Source organism: Sinocyclocheilus rhinocerous, unplaced genomic scaffold, assembly GCF_001515625.1.
Source record: "Sinocyclocheilus rhinocerous isolate Xijiao unplaced genomic scaffold, SAMN03320098_v1.1 scaffold102, whole genome shotgun sequence".
NCBI lineage: Eukaryota > Metazoa > Chordata > Actinopteri > Cypriniformes > Cyprinidae > Sinocyclocheilus > Sinocyclocheilus rhinocerous.
The window spans coordinates 23894-48101 of NW_015627239.1; the positions used below are offsets into that span (position 1 = coordinate 23894).

The 24208-nt window shown below is 32.7% G+C and overlaps 2 protein-coding genes across 3 annotated transcripts in view; both read right to left on the minus strand.

The window, feature by feature from the left end:
- LOC107723947 (epidermal growth factor receptor substrate 15-like 1) overlaps nucleotides 1-17419 on the minus strand; it is a 38620-nt gene extending 21201 nt beyond the window's left edge. Inside the window, exons 1-14 of the mRNA XM_016532680.1 lie at nucleotides 17354-17419; nucleotides 12596-12637; nucleotides 12371-12460; nucleotides 12223-12270; nucleotides 10224-10325; nucleotides 9856-9921; nucleotides 9637-9762; nucleotides 8952-9011; nucleotides 8095-8367; nucleotides 6567-6727; nucleotides 6230-6386; nucleotides 4477-4539; nucleotides 2908-2993; nucleotides 2703-2775 (exon numbers count right to left, since the gene is read on the minus strand). Coding sequence (XP_016388166.1) covers nucleotides 2703-2775; nucleotides 2908-2993; nucleotides 4477-4539; nucleotides 6230-6386; nucleotides 6567-6727; nucleotides 8095-8367; nucleotides 8952-9011; nucleotides 9637-9762; nucleotides 9856-9921; nucleotides 10224-10325; nucleotides 12223-12270; nucleotides 12371-12460; nucleotides 12596-12637; nucleotides 17354-17380 — 1374 coding nt within the window. The 5' untranslated portion in view covers nucleotides 17381-17419. The remainder of the gene's footprint in view (nucleotides 1-2702; nucleotides 2776-2907; nucleotides 2994-4476; nucleotides 4540-6229; nucleotides 6387-6566; nucleotides 6728-8094; nucleotides 8368-8951; nucleotides 9012-9636; nucleotides 9763-9855; nucleotides 9922-10223; nucleotides 10326-12222; nucleotides 12271-12370; nucleotides 12461-12595; nucleotides 12638-17353) is intronic.
- Nucleotides 17420-20496: 3077 nt separating this feature from the next.
- LOC107723933 (calreticulin-like) overlaps nucleotides 20497-24208 on the minus strand; it is an 8294-nt gene continuing 4582 nt past the window's right edge. Inside the window, exons 5-10 of one of the 2 annotated variants that reach the window (XR_001637986.1) lie at nucleotides 23521-23730; nucleotides 23327-23440; nucleotides 23091-23234; nucleotides 21401-21493; nucleotides 20645-21320; nucleotides 20497-20538 (exon numbers count right to left, since the gene is read on the minus strand). Coding sequence is in view for 1 of the 2 variants with exons in the window: in XM_016532667.1 (XP_016388153.1) it covers nucleotides 21123-21320; nucleotides 21401-21493; nucleotides 23091-23234; nucleotides 23327-23440; nucleotides 23521-23730 (759 nt within the window). In the remaining variant the exon portion in view is untranslated. Of the gene's footprint in view, nucleotides 20539-20597; nucleotides 21321-21400; nucleotides 21494-23090; nucleotides 23235-23326; nucleotides 23441-23520; nucleotides 23731-24208 lie in introns of those variants that run through there. The other variant, XM_016532667.1, reaches the window with a different exon arrangement.

The following is a 24208-nucleotide window of genomic DNA, read 5'->3' on the forward strand; positions in this document are numbered from 1 at the left end:
TATTATGTATATATAAATACAAACACATGCATGTATATATTTAAGAAAAATATGTTACGTTTATATATTAAATATATTTAAATATGATATAATTTATATTAATATAAATATATACATGTAAATATTTTCTAAATATATGCTGTATGTGTGTGTGTTTACATAATAAAATATATATACATAATAAACAAAAACTTTTATTTTGGATGCAATTAATCGTTTGACAGCACTAATATATATATATACACACACACACACAAACAATAAATTATAAATCTTATATTATTTTATTCAGCTAATGTTTATTTTATCACAAGTAACTAAACGGTCCATAAAATATGTTTAACAGTCACAGGAGTTTGACAAAGAAGGCATAATGATGGTTCTTTGCCTTTTAATATATAACCATGTGTAAATTTTGAATGATCTAAACGGCACCTAGCAAAAACAGCTTGATAAATGTGTGTTGGATACGCGTTGGTGTGTGTGACCTGGTCCATCTCGTCCTGCGATGTCTTCAGCAGTTTGAGGATGCTGTCCAGCTTGGCTTTCCCAGCACGCAGACTCTCCTCCAAACGCTGCTCCTCTTGTTCCAGACAGTACAGGTCCGTCTTCGTTCTGCTCACCTCCTTCTCCTGCATCTGTACGTCTGACTCCTGAGACAAGATCTGCGTCTGCAGCGATGTGATCTACACACAGAATCAAACGCTGTGAATGATTCAGTCAATAATACAGTACACAACGATAATAATTCTTCTTTTAGACAGACAGACATTTGATTTTCAGCATGAAGTCATTCAAACCAAATTTCCTTCATAATTTAAGGGTTATTCCAGGTTCGATAAAATTTGCATCGGAGATTTACATTACTGTAATCTAAAAGTTATAGACTGTCTCTTAATAAAGACACTTAATAAATGACTTAGAATGCATTTGCAAAAACAAACGGGAAACATGTTTACAGTAAATACACTAATAACCAGATTTTCCAAACCTTTTTACTAACACGACTTTTCCAGTCATTACTAGTTAGGGGTGTGCGGTATCACTATTTTTGATCGTGGACAATTAAAATGTCTCCACGATCTGCTTTTGAAGAAATATTGTAGTATCGCGCTACAGCGCACATTCTATCAGTCGCAGTTCTGGCACCTCTGTCTCAATATACTGTACAACGCCACATACATTCACATCAAATGTTAATTCATCGGTAGAGTTATACTCACAGAACACTGCACTTATTTGCATTCAAAAAAGTACATTATATGCATGTGCTTTAAAGCCTTGTCGGTTAAACTTTTCATTCGCGTGCTGTTCTGACATGTGCTTTTTCTGAGCGCGTACACCTGAAGCGCGCACACTAAAAATCCTGTCAAAGAGCACCTGATTACTGGACTAAGTTATCTTTCACGTCTGATTGTGCTAATACTGTCAAAAACACACACGGTTTACATATAAACACAGTAATCAAAGTAAACAGTTGAGAGAAGAACGGATGCGTGCCTGAATATTAGATGCGTGCAGGTCTTAAAGTGACAGCAGCCCAATAGTACTAAACATGCTGCCGCTTGTCATTACAGGGATAGTTCACCCAAAAATTAAAATTCTGTCATTATTTACACATTCTCATGTTGTCCCAAACCTGTATTAATTTCTTTCTTGTGCTGAACACAAAAGAAGATATTTTGAAGAATGTGGGTAAACAAAGAGTTGCTGGTCCCCACTGACTTTGATAGTAGGGAAAAAAAATACTCACTGTAGTCACTGTGAAGTCACTGGGGACCAGCAACTGTTTAGTTTCCCACATTCTTCAAAATAACTCTTATGTTCAACAAAAGAAAGAAACTCATTCAGGTTTAAAACAACTTGAGTTATTATATATTTTGTTACCTTGTAAGGCTTTGTTTTTAAAATAGGGAAATTAGTTTGGCTGTACTGCTCAGACAACTTGCAAAATTGTAAAACCAACATGACAAAGAATCGTGTTTAAATTGTGAATCGTGATTTTCCTGAAATATATATATCATATGATATTTTTGCCATATCGCCCTACCCTATTATTGGTGTAAGGAAAAATAATTTCACAGAGAGCATTTACAGTACAAAGACAGATTTTTAGCCAACAAAATATTTTATAGTTTCCATGATTAAACTTCCATGTTTTTTTGAGGCCTGGAAATCGCAATTTAAAAATTCCAGGTTCTCCATGACCACTGGGAGGCCTGTATAATAGAAACAGTGTTATATGTAATTTGACTTTAGTCACAGTTTTTGTCTTTTGACAAATATAGTTAATATCTCATTATATATTGAAAAATTTACAATTTAAAATAGATTTTGTCCAAAATGGTCCAATATATATATATATATATCTCCAGTTTGGCTCTCTGCTGCTCCATCTCACCGAGTCGCTCCTGAGCGTCCCATTTCTGGTGCTCCAACTCCTGAAGGCCCATGTTTTCACGTTCCAGGTCTCTCTGCACCTCCTGCACACATTTGGACTTTTAAAGACACTTTTACAGAGTCTTGAGCCTCCTTTTTACTTTAAATGCATGGAAAAGAGCAGCGTGAACATTTCATGCTGTGCATCTCATGCTTCATGCTCTCTGTCTTCTCACATAATTTAATAAACTCAAACCGGTGTTTCATTTCCATATATTTGTTTGGCTCTGTAACAAGTGGGACAAAGTACAGAGCCGCCTCACCTGCACTTCACTGTTCCTCTGTCGCAGGGCTTCCTCTTTCTGCCTGATTTCTGTCTCCAATATGCGTTTCTCACTATGCACCAAAATCAGATCAATCAAAAATGTAAAATGAGTAAAAAGCAAAAAGAGCAAAATAAGTAACTAGAGAAATGCCAGATGGTAGGTTATGTGTAGCGTATAATTCTCCATCCATGAACTCTCTGACCTCTGCAGCTGGGAGATTTCCTGGTTGATGTCATCGAGATCCTTGATTCCCATCGCCTCAACCAACCCAACAGAACTGCTGCTGTCCTGGAAAAATCATGTTATGTAAGAGACAGTCATACTCTGTCATCTACGTACAGTAGGGTTATATAATTATGCAGTACACAGAGATGAGCACTAGGTGGCGTTCTCATCACCTGAACATAAAGACACAGACTTCAGGCAACATAATATCAAAACGGACTATTTACATTCTTACATTCTTATTGTAAATAATTTTTAAAGAGAATAAATATTTATTTACCTTCAGAAACTCCATAAAAACAAAGCAAAAACGCACCTGATACACATTCTTTATTTATCATTTCATTGATGTAGTTTAAAAATATTGTGAATTTTATGCAGAAATGGTATGCAGAAATTATTCTGAGCAGTTATTTTAGTATTTTTTATAAATTATTATAGTTTTTATTAATATTTTGAATTAGACAATTTATTTGACATTTTAATTAATTTTTATACTTTGTTTTCATTTTCATTTTAGCTTTTTATTTTCATTTTTAGTAATTTTGTTTTGTGCTTGTCATTTATATGAATATTATTATTATTTTTAATATTACGATTTATGTTTAATCCATTTTTATTTGAATTTTAGTTTTCATTATATTTCCAGTTAGTAATTTTGGTGCTTGAACTAAACTAAAATTAGAGTTGTTGATCTAAACTAAAATTACATTTTCATCTAATGCTTTCTCATCGCCTGAACATAAAGAGACAGACTTCAGGCAAAATAAAATCTAAATCAAAACTTCTTACATTCTCATTGTAAATATTTTTTAAGAAAATAAATATTTGTTTTCATAATTTTTCATTAAAATGTATTAATTTTATTTTCAAGGTTTCTACATATTTTTCATTTCAAACTTCTATACTTTTCTAGAGTGCTTGAAGAAAAAATGCAATACTCACACTCAAAAATAAGCTTCATTGGCTAAATGTTTTGAAACTTTTTACTTGTCTTTAAACTTTGTTGTTTAAAAAGTTTATTTTTATAGATATGAGTGTTATACCTTTTCTTCAAACAAGACGAACCTTTGATTTTTGGTTGCACCTCCTCTTCAGTTGGTTAAGCAGCCTTTCATTAACTTTTATTGTGGACTTTTCTAGACTCATATTTTCAGACTTCTCTGTTAATTTTTCAGACCAAACAGTATGTAACATCTGATAAGTGGTTTTAAAAACCAACTGTTAACATGTATGTTACATTCTGACTATGTATGTTAATATGTTGCCACATAATTGCCGGAATATTGTAGCTAGGTATTGTAGTTCATTCATATGAATTAACACAGCTAAACGCAGACAAGTTCAATGTACAGCATTTCATTAAAACGGAAATGCAGTGTTGATATTCTCTCACGTTTTCAATGATTACACACATTTTAAATATTTTCAATTCATATTACATGTTTTAAAAATAAGGCTGTCACTGATTGCATTTATTTAGAAAATCTTATTTCCGCTCAATGCAGCGCAAGACACACGTCACAGATGTGTCAGAACCACTTACTCTGCTCAGACTGGTCAACGGGGTCAATTCAGACACGACTGATGGTGTGAATCCAGAGAGAATCTGGAGAAGAAAAAACAGAGAAAGGCAGACTGACAAATCAGAGATATCAGACATGTTCATGTGCGTTCGACTATAAATACGATCGAAATGCACATGACTTCTTGTCACACATAACAAGCCTTCATTATAGTAATACCAGTAAATTAAGCATCATTTAATGCGACTAACCCCTAATCCTAAACTTAAGTACATGTTTATTACTATTACTGCATAATTACACTGTAACAAGAATACCTTAAAATAAAGATTAATACACACTGTAACTCTAGTTGGTAACCAGATAGTTAACGGTAGCCATTGACTTCCATATTATGAAAAAAAAAATCTATGGGCGTCAATGGATACCATCAACTGTTACCAACATTCTTCAAAATATCTTCTTTTGTGTTCAACTGAACAAAGAAACTCCTACAGGTTTGGGACAACTTGAGGGTGAGCAAATGATGACAGAATTAAAATTTTAGGGTGAACTATCCTATTAGGGCTGCTCGATTATGGCAAAAATCATAATCACGATTATATTGTCAATATTGTAATCGCGATTATTTAACACGATTATGACCAAAACTTTATATGAGTGATTTATTTAAAGACAGCAATATATATCAAATATATATTTTATTTAAATAAGGTTGCTATGACATCTACATTTTAGAGACCAGCAAAATTTCACAATTCTCCATACCACAGCAGAATACTAGAGAAACTCATATTAGTAAAAAAAAAAAAAAAAGTCCTCAAATTATTGAAAATAATTAAAATGTCAGTAATACAATAAAAACAAAAAAGCCAAGGACAAATACAATAGGGAAAAAAATACAAATGAAACAAAACAGTGCTTTAAGTATTTTTTTGCAAGTCTAAAGTATTCAGCTTAAAACAGCATAGTCTTCACTGTAAGAATTAAACTTTCTTTGTTTCTTATTAAAACTACAAAAGTCCTTCTGTCAACAGCAGTGAGTGATTTTCTCTGTCTTTTGTTGTTTGATTAATATTAAGCACACAGTCAGCAGCAGGAATATTAGGCTGCTGTCACTTTAAGAGCCGCATGGATCCAATTTACTGTTACATAAGCATTCTTATTCTCAACTGTTTACATTCACTTAAGACATAACCGACTAGAGTTTATATGAATAATCACCAAGTGCCGCATTTTGACACATTTTTGCATGTATTTGACCGTTTAGGTGCACACCTAAAGCTAAACGTTCACTTTACTCGTCCGTGTTCTGTTCCGTCTCTGAGCGCATTCACAGAAATCCTCCTGAGGGACAGCGCAAGTTCTCTTTCACGCTTTTAAAAACATGAATAAATATAATCAACTTTAATAAGTCAAGCACATCCCATTTTGCAAAAGTCACGATACATGATTTTACTGATTTGCACGTGAAATTGGGCTTTTATGGAGGAATGAAGGCGCACCGCTGGAAAGGGGGCGGAATAGGGCACATTAATAATTGTATTTTCTTGATTATTGTGTTTTCATAGTCATTGGAGGCCGAAATCAAAATCGAAACTGTATTTCGATTAATTGCACAGCTCTATATCCTATTAAAAAATAATGGGACCTCATTGTAAAGAGTTACCAAAACATTATCATAAATGAGGAGTCCTTAAGGCTAAAGGGAGCCTGCTTTTGATCGTGACAGGATGCATGAAATGCATATGTGCATGCATTTTGTCTTCTCACCGGTGTGCCGGCGGCTCCTCTCTCTGACGGTGGTATCATGTCAGGGGTCAGACTCTGAGGAAGATCCACTCCTTTCACTTTCTCCTGAATCAGGTGCATCGCCAGACAGAACTGCTCCTTGGTGAGTTTGCCGGTATGCTGAGTGTCTGCCAGCGACCTGCAGACCAAAACAACAGAAAACAATGCTTCTATGAGCACGAGCGTGAAAGAAAAATTATGTGTAACATAATCATAAATCCTACTGTCTTGCAAATTCAAGGATAGTTTTAAAAAGGCTGTGGGTGACTTTAGGAATAAGATTGCATTTTACTCTTTAATCCAAACTTGACTGCCTCACCATATGTGTGCCAGGACGCTCTGAGGCAGCCGAGAGTTCATGAAGATATCCTTCACTTCACCTCCTCCAACCATCCCATCAAAATCAGAATCTGCCAGATCAAAGATCTCCTCGTACTGCTCTCGGTCTTCCGCCGGCACCACCCAGAGATCAGAGGACGGCTGCTAAGACAAATATTGGGAATGTCTGGAATAGCATACAACTCATATGTGCATACTATGTGAATTTTCTATATGCATCAGCCAAAATTTGCAGAGCACACGGAGATACTTTTTCCCCACAATGTCGGAAAGATCGCATTTATGCACATAACCACATGTAAGCCATGAGTTGGGGGCGTGTCAGTGAAAAAACATGTCGGATGCAATGGATGCAGCATCTGTATTGAGGGTAAATTTGTTATAATTAATAAAATTGTTTTTTTTTTATTTACAATAAAACTAAATCTACGTTGCATGTACAAAATAGCGTAGTATTGTACAATAGCAATAGAATATATAACAATTAAATTTACAGCACCTTCATGGAATAAAAACAAAAAAACAGATGCACATTCTTTATTCATTAATTTGTTGATGTAGTTTAAAAATCTTGCTGAATTTTATGCAAAAATGGCACATGCAGAAATCATTCTGAGCAGTGTAATTTTAGTATTATTTATATATTACTATATATTTTTATTAATATTTTGAATTAGATTGTTTTTATACTTTCAGTTTTCATTTTTATTTTACTTACATTTTTAGTAATTAGTGCTTTCATTATTATTTTTTATTAATTAATATATAGGTTTAATTAATTTTTATTTTAAATTTAAGTTTCAGTTCATTTCCAGTTAGTAATTTTGGTGCTTGAAGTTAAACTAAACTAAAACTAGAAAAGTTTTTCATCTAATATTTATATTTGATTTTAGCTTTATTTTTAGTTTTTTGATAATTACTCTGATATTTAGTATTATAATTCCTCTGGTTGCTTTTTATATGTGTAGACCGTCTCTTATAATACACAACATCACTCGTTACAATAAATATGCAAAATAGCTACACCATGTGACATCAATGAAGTTTGCATGCTACTTCACATACTATTAATTTAATAGTAAATAAAGTACACTAATATTCCTTTCAGAATGCATGCATACTTTTCCACAAATGGCAAAAACTTCACAGTCCATGAACCTCAAATGGTTCAATCTCTTTTGCTATCTGGCTGCTCATGAAGTTTACAATGAAAGGCATTTGAATGAGAATATATGAGAGAATATCATGGGTTCCGTATATGTTAGGCATTGAGTAACTAATAATGAACTGCATTACTTGGTCAAAGAACTGTAGGTTGTTTATGGTTTTCAATCACCGTAGAAAATCAAGCAGAAACACAGAAAAAATCTGTGCATTATTTTGCAGTAAACTCTGTAAACATGAAGACTAGAGCTCCAGGAGCTGATAAGAATGTGGCTGGACTGGTATTATGAGTGTTAGATCAAGACTGACAGGTTTACATGCAGCACGACTGCTGTGGTGTTTACCTGTGTGTGTGTTTGAGGCTGCGGTGGTGTCGGGGTGGAGTGCTTGAACGAGCTCGACGGAGACAGATTTGTGCTGCTACCCAAAGAACTCTTGGAAAGCGCTGGCGTCGGCCGCAGGTTCTCCTTCAGGAGGAACGGACTAGAGGGAAGAACAGGAACTGATCCCGGAAGAGCGCCTGCGATCTTCTTCCGCTTGGATGGAGGGATGAGAGCGGTGGGGAGGGTGGATGGCACAGGCTCCTTCTCTCGGGCTGCATAAACCAGGTGCATCACCTGCAAAAAGATGTGACAGCTGACAAAATGAGTGTTGGGATTTCTCTTCCTGATTTTTCTTGTTTCCTCCTGTCACTGATGATAACATCCACAAATACTTAGACTTTAATCTATTTTGACATATATGTGACCCTGGACCACAAAACCAGTCTTAAGTGTCCATTTTTCGAAATTGAGATGTATGCATCATCCGAAAGCTGAATAAATAAGCTTTCTATTGATGTACGGTTTGTTAGGATAGGACAATATTTGGCCGAGATACAACTATTTGAAAATCTGGAATCTGAGGGTGCAAAAAATCTAAATACTGAGAAAATCGCCTTTAAATTTGTCCAAATAAAGTCCTTACCCAGTGACTTAAGACTGCTTTTGTGCTCCAGGGTCACATATATTACACATTGAACAGTGTCAATAACATTAAAAGTAACAAGACCCATGATTTGAGAATCATTCGTGTCTGGAGCACAAACGCTGCAGGACGACACACTCTGAACTTTAATACTTCGTGTTAGAGGTTTGATCACATCAACCATAAACTACTAATAATCTACTAATAAAAGCACATGCTATTTTGTTTGACTCACCACTGAAAACTCATCTTTATCCAAGTGTCCATCTTTGTCAATGTCACTGAGATCCCAAATCTACAAAACACAGAAAGAGTCGAAAAAAACATTTATGTAATCATGAAGTTCATTTATGAATATACTAAAAATCTAAACTATACTAGTATAAAGTAAGTCAAATATTAGCAATGTTTTACATATACTGTATACACTAGCATTCAAAAATTTGTGGTCAGTAAGTTTTAAATAAAAAAAAAAAAAAAAGTATCTTCCTCTCATCAAGGCTGCATTTATTTGACCAAAAATACAGTAAAAACAGTAATACAGTGAAATATTATTACAATTTAAAATAACTCTTTTCTATGTGAATATCTGTCAAAATGTAATTTACTTCTGTGATCAAAGCTGTATTTTCAGCATCATTACTCCAGTCTTCAGTGTCACATGATCTTCAGAAATCATTCTAATATGCTGATTTGCTGCTCAAGAAACAATTTTCATTATTATTAATGCTGAAAACAGTTGTGCTGCTTCATATTTTAGTTAAAACTGTCATGCATTTTATTTTTCAGGATTTTTTAATATAATGCTTAATAAAATAATTTCTTCGAATATCAGGAAAATATCAGTAAAATCTAAGTGGCTATTGGTCTAAAGTGTCTATATCAGTACGAGCCTCCTATAAAGTAAAGCAGACATTCACCTTTCCAAGCACATCAAGAAGCAGGTTTGAGTTCATTAGGACTGGTTTCACTTTATCACCTGACAGCAGCCCACCAATCGGAGACAGACTCTCAAATATCCCATCATACTTTGCTTTATCCTCCGGCTGGTGAAACCAAGCACAATGGAAAAGAGACAATGTGTGGTGAGAAAATAAGTTTTTCATTACAAATCTGATTTTACTCCAGTAATTCTGTACCTTTATTGCCCAGCTGGAATCAGCAGCAGAGGTTGTGATGTTCAGGGACGGGCTGCCGGCATCTCTCTGGAAAACACACACGGCATCATGGACATTTACATGTATTTGCTTTAACAGATGCTTTTAACCCAAACAACTTACAAATCAGCATGCAAACACAAGCGATTAACTGTCAACATCAGCTATCGTGTTCAACGAGTTGACAGTGATTTGAGATATTTTAAGCATGTGACACACACAAGTGTTATTTACAAAGCACCATTTCACCACATCTTTATTTATACACATGTTATTCGGATAAAACCTACAGATAAACATATGTGGATCATTGAATTTTCAGCTCAGGTATCTAAAGTGGCAATACTCACAAATTTAGGGATGGGTGCAGAGATGTTCTGGCTTAGACTGTTTAGACTGACGTCACTTCCTCCTTGAGCAGAAGCCACCAGCCTCAGAGCAGAGAAGAAACCCTTAATAGAGATGGCAGTTAAACCAAGGTTATTACAGTTCATTAAAGCTAAAAGAAAAACATTTTTAAAAAATTAAAATTAGAAAATTAAAATAAACTTTCGTAACTTGAAATAAATTACATTTTAACAACATTTTTAATTTAAAAAAAAAAAAAACATTAAACTTGTTTTATTTCAGCTAGCTGCCAAAGCAACATTTTCATTTAGTTTAACTTGATGTACTAAAATAACTATTAAAAAAAAAATGAAATTTTTTTTTATTTTTTAAATGCACAACAAAATTACTAAAACTTTAAAATGAATTCAAATAAAATCAGAAAATATAAAAACTAATTCAAAATATTAATAAAAATATAATAGTATCTCAATTACAGTAAAATAACACTGAACTCAGAATGCAACACATCAACTGAATTTTATGAACTGAATGAAACTAATAAGACAAATTTGGCTATAAAATATTGTTTATTTCTTACAAATTTAAATAATTTACGTTTTAAGGTGCTTGGCAGGCTTTTTAATTTAGCTAATGCTTCCATTTCTATATTGAACATTACAATTTTCCCATATATGTACGAGTGGACTGATTATTTTCCCCCAAATTCTGTGTACCAGTGTTCAATTTTTACATTTATTAAAATTTTAACAATAATAGGGCTCTATGAAATGTTTATTTTTTTTCTGAAACTCTGTGTCTGTTTTAATTTGATTCTGTGATTTATGACTGAATACAAATTTATTAAAAAAAGATGGTAATCAAATGATCGCAGAACACTTTAAGAAATTAATTAATATTTAAAATGTAATCAAATTAAAATGTAACAATTCCTTTTATTTTTTTGGTAGACAAAGCGCTGTTTTATTTCTTACAAATTTAAATAATTTACGTTTTAAGGTGCTTGGCAGGCTTTTTAATTTAGCTAATGCTTCCATTTCTATAGTGATATATTGAACATTACAATTTTCCCATATATGTACGAGTGGACTGATTATTTTCCCCCACATTCTGTGTACCAGTGTTCAATTTTTACATTTATTAAAATTTGAACAATAATAGGGCTCTATGAAATGTTTATTTTTTTCTGAAACTCTGTGTCTGTTTTAATTTGATTCTGTGATTTATGACTGAATACAAATTTATTAAAAAAGATGGTAATCAAATGATCGCAGAACACTTTAAGAAATTAATTAATATTTAAAATGTAATCAAATTAAAATGTAACAATTCCTTTTATTTTTTTGGTAGACAAAGCGCTGCACAATCAAGGTTTACGGTTTAAATTAAAACATTGATAAAAAATGTGTGATATTCCTTAAAATTATATTTCAATAAATTGCATTATTATTACTTTGAGAAGTACATTCTATTTTACTAAGTAAAACCGAACTGTTATGGCCCGTTCACACCAAGGACGATAACTATAAATATAACGATAAAGATATAGTTCTAAAAATCGTTCTCAATATTAAAGAATAGCAGAGTCCACACCACAACAATAACGATAAAGACAAAGAGAAACGATATCGGTGGAATCACTTTCAAAACGATTTGTTTTACGGTTTAAATTAAAACATTGATAAAAAATGTGTGATATTCCTTAAAATTATATTTCAATAAACTGTATTATTATTACTTTGAGAAGTACGTTCTATTTTACTAAGTAAAACCGAACTGTTATTTTGACGCGCTGTAGCTTTTTAGACCAAAATCTGGCTCAGTCATACTAATAAATGTGGTACTTTTAACTTTCCATCAAACACAATGGTGAAACTGTACAAACAAGATTTAATCATTAAATTAAGAGATGATATAAATGATATCAAGACGTCAAAGATCATAATGGAAAGTTATCTAATTGTGTAAAGGCCTATTCTGACATGAAACAATGGTATTTACCTTTTTATCCAAGTAACCTTTTCTCTCAGGGTCTGACAGATCCCAGATCTGTAAAGAGAGGTAAAACACACAGTCATTTTCTGCCAACAGCTCCAGCGCTGCATCTCAAGGCTTTCAGATGTTCAGTGATGGGATTATTCGCTCTCACCTGACCCAATGTGCTGTCCGAAAGCCCCGATTTCTTCAAGAACTGAGCAGCTTCTGCGGCGCCCACTTTCCCAGTGTTTCCCGGATCCACCTGCAACAAAGACGACAGGCCATCAGCGTCACTTATAATGGCAGGAACTAAAGATCAGTATCAGCCAATATCAATATATTATACTAGCGCATAATATCAGGGTTTACTCCATTTTAAACAGCATTGGTAATTTACCTGTCTGTAGAAGCTCTCATATGCAGGGTTTCCACTTGATAACTGCATAAATAGGAAAGAAAATTTATTTTTTCAAAAGAACAGTAAAATTATAAATATAATGGTAACACTTTACAGTAAGGTTCCAACATGATTAATCAACAAAGAAAAATACTTCTAAAGCATATATTAATCTGCGATAATTTCAAACACTATTAAAATCAAAAGTTGTATCTGTTAACATTATTTATTGGCTTTTAGCTAACATGAACTAATAATTAACAGCTGTATCTTAATAACTAACATTAAGAAAGACTGAGAAATGCTGTACTGCTGATTGTTGGTTAATGCATTAACTTACATTAAACTAATGGGACTTTACTGTAAAGTGTTTCCAGTATAATAAAAAACAAGTATCCGTTAAATATCAAAAATATGTCTGGGCCATAGGAAAAAAAAATACTTATTTTTTGTAGTATCATAAATATTTTTTTCATTATTTTCACAAAAGTTAAGTACATTTCCTTCCTAATGTTTTAATATTGATTTTGTTTGCGATTTTTATTATTCACACACTGATGATTCAGTCATATGATTTCACAATAAATCCCACCATCATGTAAACTATGTATGATTATTGTTTGATATTACAGTATTTCTTTTTTTTTTAAATTTTTTTTTTTATTAGACATTAAAGACATAACATGCAACATTTACAACTTTAACAAGACATCCAAAAAAATAACACAATTAAAGGAATGGGTTTACATTACATAGGGGGGGGAAAAAATGAATAATAATACTTAAAAGAAAAAAAAGACAGCATATACCCGTTCAATTTTCAAGTAACTTCAACTCTTTAGCGAATAAAATTGTATCTCTACATTTTTTGTTATCAATACATTGGAGAGACTCAAAATACAAATGAAAATCAGTCATAAAGACCTTCATTCTTTTACTTTTATGAATATGAAATTTACCAAATAAAATCATTAGATTCATCATAAAATTGACAGATGCATTTTTTGATTCAAAATATAAGATAACATCTTTGGATGTTAATTCACAATTATAACCAGATTTCTGTTGAATATATATATAGATAAATCTTCCCAGAATTTTTTGGAATGGTAACATTAAAAAAAAAAGATGTAGAATTCTTTCTGGCTGATCTGAACAAAATGAACATTTTTCATCAATATCCATAAATTTTGATAAAGTATAGTTACTAACATAAATATTATGAAGTACTTTCAGATGTATTTCCCGAAGTTTGTTAGATATACAAAACCGAAAGGGAAGAAGCCAAGCTTTTTTCCAAATAATCTCTGGAAAACAAACGTTCCAGAAAAATTTCCCTCTAGGCTTAATAGATCTCTTTTCATAAAATAGATTTCTAATAAATTTATTCGTGCATTTTTTACTTTTAATGTCCACCCCGTTTAAATTAAGAACGGGTTCAATTCTACAAATGTTAAGGGATAACATATGGCTTCTCATTAACATCAATAAACCTGTGGGAATGGCGTTTATCACAGAATAATATTCTCTATATTTAATGGGAAATGCCCATTTATTCATAAAATTTTCATAAGAAAGCAACTCAGCTGACTGATCAAAAAGGTCAGATAAAAAATTAATTCCTTTATCCATCCAACTCTGTAAATAAAGAGATTTCCGGTTAACTGTAATATAAACATTATTCCACAAGATTGCTTTATGTGGAGAAAAGTTATGCACATAACATAACTTCCAGGCCTTGAGAGCTTGTTGATAGAAATTAGATAATGCCACAGGCAGTTTGCTAGTCGAGTAATCACACATTAACAAAAAGCGTAAACCTCCAACCTTTTTAAAAATATTATATGGTATAAAAAACCATATTGAGTCTGATTTAAGTAGACAGTTTCTGAGCCATTTTACTTTGAAAGTATAATTTAAATCGAAAAAGTCCAAGAGCTCAAAACCACCCTCATTCCTTGGACCCTGAAGAACTTCCTTTCTTAAATGATGATGTTTATTCCTCCAAACAAACTTAGTAAATAAATCGTTCATTTTTTTACAAACTGAATCTTGAACAAAAAGGGATAATGCCGGATAAACAAATCTAGATACCCCTTCTACTTTGGTTAGAAGGACTCTACCTATAATAGTCAAGTCTCTTTGAAGCCAGTTATTAAAGATGTTTTGAGCTTTTTTAAGTTTAGGGGAAAAATTTAATTCTTGTCTCTCCACTATATCTTTTGTAACACTTATTCCTAAATACTTAATCTTATTTTTTACTGGGATGTTACATACATTTTTTTCATTTGATTCATAAAGGCACATTATTTCACATTTCGTTACATTTAACATTAAACCAGAAGCAACAGAAAAGCTGTTTACTAACTGCAATGCTGCGGGCAACTGTTCTTTATCTTTCAAGAAAAGAACAGTATCATCCGCAAGCTGAGTCAATCTAATTTGTTTATTGAAGATGGTAATTCCTTGAATAATTGGAGAATTCAAAACTTTTATGGAAAGAAACTCTACTACAATAAGGAATAAAAAAGGGGATATAGGACAACCTTGACGCACTCCTCTACAAATGGGAAATCTTTTAGAAGTGTTTGGATATAAATTAATAGAACTATTAATACCTCTATGAAACATTTCAATTATAGAAACAAATCTTTCCCCAAAACCAAAAGATTTTAATGCCCTATACATAAACTGATGCTCAATTGTGTCAAAAGCTTTATGGAAATCTAGAAAAACAATTAAAGCCTCTGATTCCACCAAATTTGAATAGTCTAACAAATCCAAAATCAGTCTAATGTTCCAACTTATATGTCGGCCAGCCATAAATCCAGTTTGACACACGTTTGATTTCGTCTAGAACTTTTTTAAACGAACTGCATAAACATGAGATAACAATTTATAATCTACGTTTAATAATGTTATAGGACGCCAGTTATCCAAAATCAAATGATCTTTATCTGGTTTAGGAAGTAGGGTTATTAACCCCTGTTTCATAGAAGTCGATAATTCATTTGATTCAATACATTCCTTATACATTTCAAATAAAGAGTTTTCAATAATATCCCAAAAGCAGAGATAAAATTCAACTGAAAGACCATCTGTGCCTGGCGATTAATTTTTTTTCATTGAACGAATAGCTGTAACCATCTCTTGCTTCCTTAGTTTTTCATCACAAAGGTCTCGAAACTGAATAAAGAAAAAAAAAAGACAGCATATACCCGTTCAATTTTCAAGTAACTTCAACTCTTTAGCGAATAAAATTGTATCTCTACATTTTTTGTTATCAATACATTTGAGAGACTCAAAATACAAATGAAAAGCAGTCATAAAGACCTTCAAACAGGGTTTAGAACTATTTCTTTTACTTTTATGAATATGAAATTTACCAAATAAAATCATTAGATTCATCATAAAATTGACAGATGCATTTTTTGATTCAAAATATAAGATAACATCTTTGGATGTTAATTCACAATTATAACCAGATTTCTGTTGAATATATATAGATAAATCTTCCCAGAATTTTTTGGAATGGTAACATTCAAAAAAAAGATGTAGAATTCTTTCTGGCTGATCTGAACAAAATGAACATTTTTCATCAATATCCATAAATTTTGCTAAAGTATAGTTATTAACATAAATATTATGAAGTACTTTCAGATGTATTTCCCGAAGTTTGTTAGATATACAAAACCGAAAGGGAAGAAGCCAAGCTTTTTTCCAAATAATCTCTGGAAAACAAATGTTCCAGAAAAATTTCCCTCTAGGCTTATTAGATCTCTTTTCATAAATTAGATTTCTAATGAATTTATTTGTGCATTTTTTACTGTTAATGTCCACCCCATTTAAATTAAGAACGGGTTCAATTCTACAAATGTTAAGGGACAACATATGGCTTCTCATTAACATCAATAAACCTGTGGGAATGGCGTTTATCACAGAATAATATTCTCTATATTTAATGGGAAATGCCCATTTATTCATAAAATGTTCATAAGAAAGCAACTCAGCTGACTGATCAAAAAGGTCAGATAAAAAATAAATTCCTTTATCCATCCAACTCTGTAAATAAAGAGATTTCCGGTTAACTGTAATATAAACATTATTCCACAAGATTGCTTTATGTGGAGAAAAGTTATGCACATAACATAACTTCCAGGCCTTGAGAGCTTGGAACGGGTTCAATTCTACAAAGGGACAACATATGGCTTCTCATTAACATCAATACACCTGTGGGGTTTGATATTACAGTAATGGGACTGCAGTGGGCATCGATGACGTCACAGGATGAAACCGTTGGTTTCTCTCGTTAAAGACAATGCAGACAAACGGTGTGCTGACATAATACATCGGACAAAATCAGAATAATGTTTCTGAACAATATTCTGAACAATTCGGTGACAGGAATCACATAAATAACACTGATCAGTTTCGTCATGGTGCTACACAAACAGCTGTCACGACATAAAGAGAGTCAAAAAGTTGCAAAACAGCGACCTTGAAATCGCAAATCAGTCAGAAATCAATTATTAGCCGTCATTACAATACATAACGAGGCAAAACTGAAAAAATACCTAACACATAATCGCTAACAACAACCTAGAACTGCGCCCGTTTCACCGGAGAGCCTAATCTCCGTGCGTTTACACTTTTAAACAAGACATAACAGCATTTTCTACAACCAGAGAACACGAGTTAGATAAATCCTTCCAAAATGTACTTTACAGTTTAGTTTTAATCAAACTTTAAAGTCATTACCTGACCGAGTGACGTGAGCGCCGCCATATTTCCTGATTCACGAGCACGCGCACAGGGGTCTGTCTCGTGAACGCGCAATGTCAAATGTGAACGAGTGAGTTACTAATTCATTAAAGATCGTATCGTTGGTAGGACAGAGGTGGTTTATTTCACTAAATTAATTTTACTGAGTTATTTTAAAGGGGTCATATGATGCGATTTCAAGTTTTCCTTTCTCTTTGAAGTGTTACAAGCTCTTGGTACATACAATAAAGCTCATTCTGATTCTGATTCTGATTTATAAAAGTTAAGAGTCAGCCACGCCTACCTAAAACGGCTCGTTCTAACTTTGCACTAATATACCTGCACATACAAAACTATCTATTGTTATATACCTGTACATACAATTGTCAATTTGTATATTGTCTTCCTTATTTACTTGTTCTATATTTTATTTTATTTATTTATTTATTTATTTTTATCTGTGCTTTTGCACTGTCATTCTGTTGCACTGCGGAAGCTTCTGTCATGAAAACAAATTCCTTGTATGTGTAAACATACAATAAAGCTCATTCTGATTCTGATTCTGATTCTGATTTATAAAAGTTAAGAGTCAGCCACGCCTAACTAAAACGGCTCGTTCTAACACGCCCCCACATATCTACGTCACTATGTGGGAAGATTTGCATAACCTACTTTGTTTGGCCTTCCAAAAATGGACACAACTAGACGTATTCTTAAGTCTTGGCCCTACTAAGTTATTCTGAAACAAATGTACGAATGTGGACAAATATTTAAACACAGTTCATAATTATTTATATTATTAATCTAAAATGCAAAATCAGGTAAAAAGCATGTAAAACATAATGCAGAACACAAAATATCTAGAAAATTATTAGTTTTAAATTCTATGTTATATATGTAATAATTTATAATTATTACAAAATATACAGCCTATGTAAAACTGTTGTGTGATAGAATGTGTGATACATTTACTGTAGTAAAGTAGAGAAAAGGAAAACAGAAAAGAAAAATATCATGTATCTAAAGTTCCTCTGAGTCCATAGTCTAAAGAAATACAGCTTCAACACTGCACACATTATCACAGTTTATTCGCTATAGTTTAGAATATGGTAATAAAATATGACAAGAGCTCAGAGTTAAACTGTATCAGAACAAATTCGCTATCCTCACTTACATAAATAAACTATAGTGTCTTGCACCCACTAGTAAAAAAAATATCAAAAATGATATCTGGTGTCTGAATAATTTTTGTTTTGACTGTACATAGTCGGTATTCTACTGTAAAATGTCTCCATCTTGTGTACCAGATTTGTAAATGTCATGACATCTAGAAAAAAATGATGTAATATAAATCAGCTTTTCCATTATAGAAAACATATGTGGTGAAAATAATGCAAGCAACTCCCAGAAACAACCGAGACATGCATTCGTCTCTAACTGCTTGTTTACAAGCTTTTGAGCGGTTCAAATGATGAAAAGAATGATTGAATAATGTCTGTGGAATATCTTCAGTGAGATTTACACAAATCATGCAGTCTATATACAGATATCAACCACCTGCACTGCTCTAAATCTTCTTACAGGAGTTTGAGACTGGAAAACTTTCTTATCAGGGATCTAGTTTTTTTTAAGTGCAATTAATTTTTGTGGACCAGCTTTCATGTTGCAAATACAAACTTATCGACCAAACCACACAAAAGTGTGTATTACTCCAAATATGTATTCAGATGCATGTGACTAAAGCTGCAGATGAAGATGATTAACAACCATTCTAGAGAAATGATGAATTCATGAAAACGAATGGGAAATGTGTAATGTGTAAACATGGACAAATGTTCAGATATCTTCATCTGTTCTTTTGGTGTAATAACCAACCTGAATTGTATTAGTATAAATAAACAGTATAAAGCTCTGATCATGAAACCGTGATGTGCTCAAACTCACAAAATATTACAACTGCATGTACAATAAAGTTATTTATTAAAACTTTGGCATTAATTACAACTCTCAACATGTAAAAAGGTGGTTTAATGTCACTAAACAGGATTTTCAGTACTAATCCAATTTGAACATTTGGGATTTAGTTCACAGTGTGTATTTTAATGCAGCCTTGACATCTCTGCAAATATTACCACATCCCTTATCGTAGCTCATTTATTTTCAAGTAACAAGATTTTATTAAAAAAAAAAAATTACATCAGCTACAAACTGAACATCACAAATGCTACTCCCACTGATCATCTGAAAGCGAAAACAAACTCAAATTGCAAGACATTTGTAATAAATAGAGCTGGAAAATAAAAGGAATTTTACTGAATATCTTGTTTAGGAGATTAATATAATAACCACCACAGCACATATACTGCGGTAACAGAACAAAACTAAATCATCAGTGCCAAAGGAACATTATGTCATTGTAATTTTCTTTTGCACTACAGTACAAACATTCATCAGCCCTCATTGATGAAACACAAGCAGAATGAACTTGCGTAAATCGTTGTACGTTTTCCTGCAACAATTTACACAAAAATGATTTTGTTCTGCTCATGTTTCAGAAATGAGGACTATAGTTTGAAACCCAGCCTGTGATCGGATTAATCTCTTATTAATAACAATAGGGCAAAAATCACCATCCTCCACTATTCAGTTTTGTTGCACATCACATTTCTGCAATGCGGAGAAACAACCGTGTAACCTCCCAGTAACATTCTTTACTGTATATGGAAGTCCGTTTCCACTACGGGGAAAAAACCCAAATAAAAATGTAATTGTGACTTTTTATGTCACAGTTCAGACTTAATTTCTCACAAAAAGAAAAAAAATATCTTAATTGTTAGATATAAACCCAGTTTTCTGACTTTTTGCTTGCAATTCTGAGTCGTTTTTTTTCACCACAGAATAAAAAAATTAAGATAAATATGACTTCTCACAATTCAGACTTTTATCTCAGAGCTGAGTTCATATCTCAACATTTTTACTTTATATCTCACAATTTTGAGTTTAAGTCTTACAATTCAGACTTTTTCCTCAGTATGAGTTTATATCTCGCAGTTTTGAGTTTAAATCTCATAATTCTGACTTTTTTCCTCAGTATTATGAGTTTATATCTCGCAGTTTTGAGTTTAAATCTTACAATTCAGACTTTTTTCTAAGTATTATGAGTTTACATCTCACAATTCTTACTTTATATCTCGCAATTTTGAGTTTAAATCTCATAATTCTGACTTTTTTCCTCAGTATTTCGAGCTTATATCTCACAATTTTGAGATTAAATCTTACAATTCTGACTTTTTTTCCTCGGAACTCCGAGACAAAAGTCCCAATTGTGAGACATAAACTGAGAATTACATGAAGTCGTCTGAATTGTGAGCTAAAAAGTTGCGAAAACGGGCTTCCATAATTATAACTGTAATTCAAGTAAACTTCATGAATTTAGTCTAGTTCCTTCAAACTAACACCAACGTCATGAACTAATATGGGCATTGATTTTACCATAAGAAAGGCACAATAAACTGATCATAGATCAGCATTAAAAGACGTCAAACATATCAGACCCCTGGTACTGTACAGAAAACTCTTCAATAACAAAAAACTGGCTCGTTCAAGGTCAATGGTCACAAATTAAACGTATGGGTTGAGAACTTCCGGTTGCCCTTTTGCCCCGTGTGACATCATCACGACATCATCGCCGTCTCAAATTAGAATGAATGCACTGCAGTCGTTTCCCTGGCAACCACGGAATGTGAACAGTAATCTACTTCCTGCGTTACAGTTCGTCTTTGGGAAGCGCATCATTGTCTTCTTCCTCCTCTGGAGGCTCGTCTGTCTCGTCCTCCTCCTCCTCGCCTTCATCCTCCTCCTCTTCCTCCTCCTCATCTGCTTCTGTGCTCTGCTCCTTGTTCTTCTCCTCCTCTTCTTTGCGTTTATTCTCATCCTGTTCCTCCTTCATTTTCTTCTCGGGACCCTGCGGCAAGACAGACCATTAAAAATGCATTTTTATTGCATATCCACTAGTTCAGCAAGATGCTCAAATCAAACTCTTACCTTTGTAGCACCCCACGTTTCATTTCCGAAATCCTCAGCTTCCTTCACGTCGTCTGTGATGAGGAAGTTGTCAAATATAGTGCCGGATTTCACCTGGAGTGATGAAACAGAAACATGGTGGTGTTTCTCACAATGAACTGAATTTGATAGAGGGGGAAAAGCACCTCTTAGTGGTTTAAAGTGCAAACACTGCATTAAGTGCGAGGAGAAACCTCACAAACTTTGACATGTACTGACAAACAGTCATGTTACCAGTTCTAAAATAGATTTCCTCTTTCCAAACTTGCTATTGCGTTTACAAGCACACACCAGGGTTATTATAGCTCAAACTAAATTATTATTAACTCAAACTAAACTAAACTAAAACCATAAAAAAAATTGTTACTTGAAATAAAATATTACAAATATTTCTCATTTTCATTTAGTTTAACTTGATGTACTAAAATGGCAAACTAAAATGAATTAAAATGAATAAAAACTACATAGACATATAAACAAAAACTAATTCAAATACTACAAAACACACAACAAAATTATTAAAACTTTAACTAAAATGAAAATGAAAATGAAAAACATGAAAATAAAAAGGCATTCAAAATATGAATAAAAACGGCTTGCTTAAAAATACTAAAATAACACTGGATGATATAGATTAATAGTAGTAATAGTAATAATAATAATAATAATAATAATTATAAAATAAATGAAAATGTCTAAATCAAATAAATAAAAAAATATTTTTTATTTAATTTTTTATTTAAGTCTCAGTACTTGTGTTTTTATTCGTTTCTTTTTTTATATAGCTTATAATTACATTATTTCATTTTTTTAAACATTTTATTTCATTTCAGTTAACATTTATTTTATTTCAAGTAACAAATTTGAATGGTTTCAGTTAACTTTAATAACCCTGATATTTAGTAACTCCTCTGAAATGGCTTAAAGGTGTGAGAGGAACCATCATTTCAATCAAATAGTCATCGCTGCAAAATAGACTAAAATATTCAACCAAGAACTAAAATTCAATAAAAATCTAGTTAACATCAACTGCTGCCACAGTTTTCAGAAAACTGAACTGGCCTAATAAAAAGCACATTACAATCAACACAATATTCACAATATGCTTGCCAAAATCTCTGTGAATATATTGTTAATAATATTCAGTAAATCATGGACATGTATTCCTGAATTGCATTATTTTTTTAAGTTTTATAATGCTTCCTAAGGTGCACTTATATAGTTAGTAGGGTTTTCATAATTATGAAATATAAAGCTATTTTATGTTACTATTGATAATAAAAATAATAATAAAATAAAATATATATTTTGAAAATATTTCCTATATGCTAATACTTCCCGAGGTGCACTTATATCGTTAGTAGGATTTTCATAATTAAAAAATAGAAGGCTATTTTATGTTAAATAATAAATAAATAATTAAATAAATATTTTGAAAATATTTGCTATATGCTAATACTTCCTGACATCCACTAATATATTTAGTAGGATTTTCATAATTAAAAAATAGAAGACTATTTTAGGTTAAATAATAAATAAATAATTAAATAAATAAATATTTTGAAAACATTTGCTATATGCTAATACTTCCTGACGTCCACTAATATATTTAGTAGGCGTTTCATAATTAAGAAATGAAAGGCTATTTTATGGCAACACTAAGGCGTCTTACCTGCCAGAGATCCAGCCCAATGACTCCAATGTTGTCGAATTTGTAGATCTCGGCATCAGGAGTGTATTCAGGGTTGTCGATTTCAGGATGCACCCAGACGCCCTTGTAGTTGGGGTTGTCAATCTGTTTGGGTTTCCACTCACCCTGCACCAAAACGCAACAATAAATGAATATCAGAGGCCTGAAACGCTGTGGAAGCGTCTTGTTGAGGCATCTTCAAGCATGTAAATCTGTACCTTGTACTCCGGGTTTGGGATCATGGCAGGTTGCCACTCTCCGTCCATATCCTCATCCCAGTCGTCTGGCTTCTTGGCATCAGGATCGGGAATATTCTCAGGCTTATCCCAGTCCTGACAACATCAGACAGTCAGTGTTAAAAGATGAAACCGAGCCAGCTATGCCTCACAGGTGATAGGAAACAGAATCGAACCTCAGGTTTGGTGTCCGTCTCGTCGTCGATCTTGGCGCGGTCGTCCCAGTCCTCAGGTTTCTTGGCTTCGGGGTCCTTGATCTTCTTTGGGGGCAGGAAGTCCCAGTCCTCCTCCAGAGAGCCGGACTCCACCATCTCATTGTCGATCTTCACCTCATACGTCTGATCCGGATTCAGGATCAATGTGTATAAGTGAGTCAATTCATCATCCTGAGGAGAAAGAGAGAGTTCATTTAGAGAGCTTGTTTTAAAATGTACATTTCATTCTATCACATTTGCATTACAGATGCTCTCAACTCATATGGCTAAAATATATATTTTTTTTTCTGGCTAAAATATATTTTAAATACATGCTGAATATATGTGGTAAACAATGTAATATATTTTTGAAATTTCAAATATATTAACTTTTCAAACTTCACATATCAAAATAAATTTTAAAATATATTTCAGGGGCAAGAAAATACATTTACAAGAAGAAAAATTGGTAAAAAATAAGTTACCAATCATATGAAATTAGCATTAATAAGTTAATTTGTACTACAGAGGTGGCACAGAAGAACACAAAAGTGGCTAGTAGGTACATTTTCAGACGTTTAATGAGGCTCGGAGGTAGCATGAGTGTAATTAAATTCATAAATTCATGTGGAGATTAATGTTTTAAATATAAAATTTTGAATACAGAAAT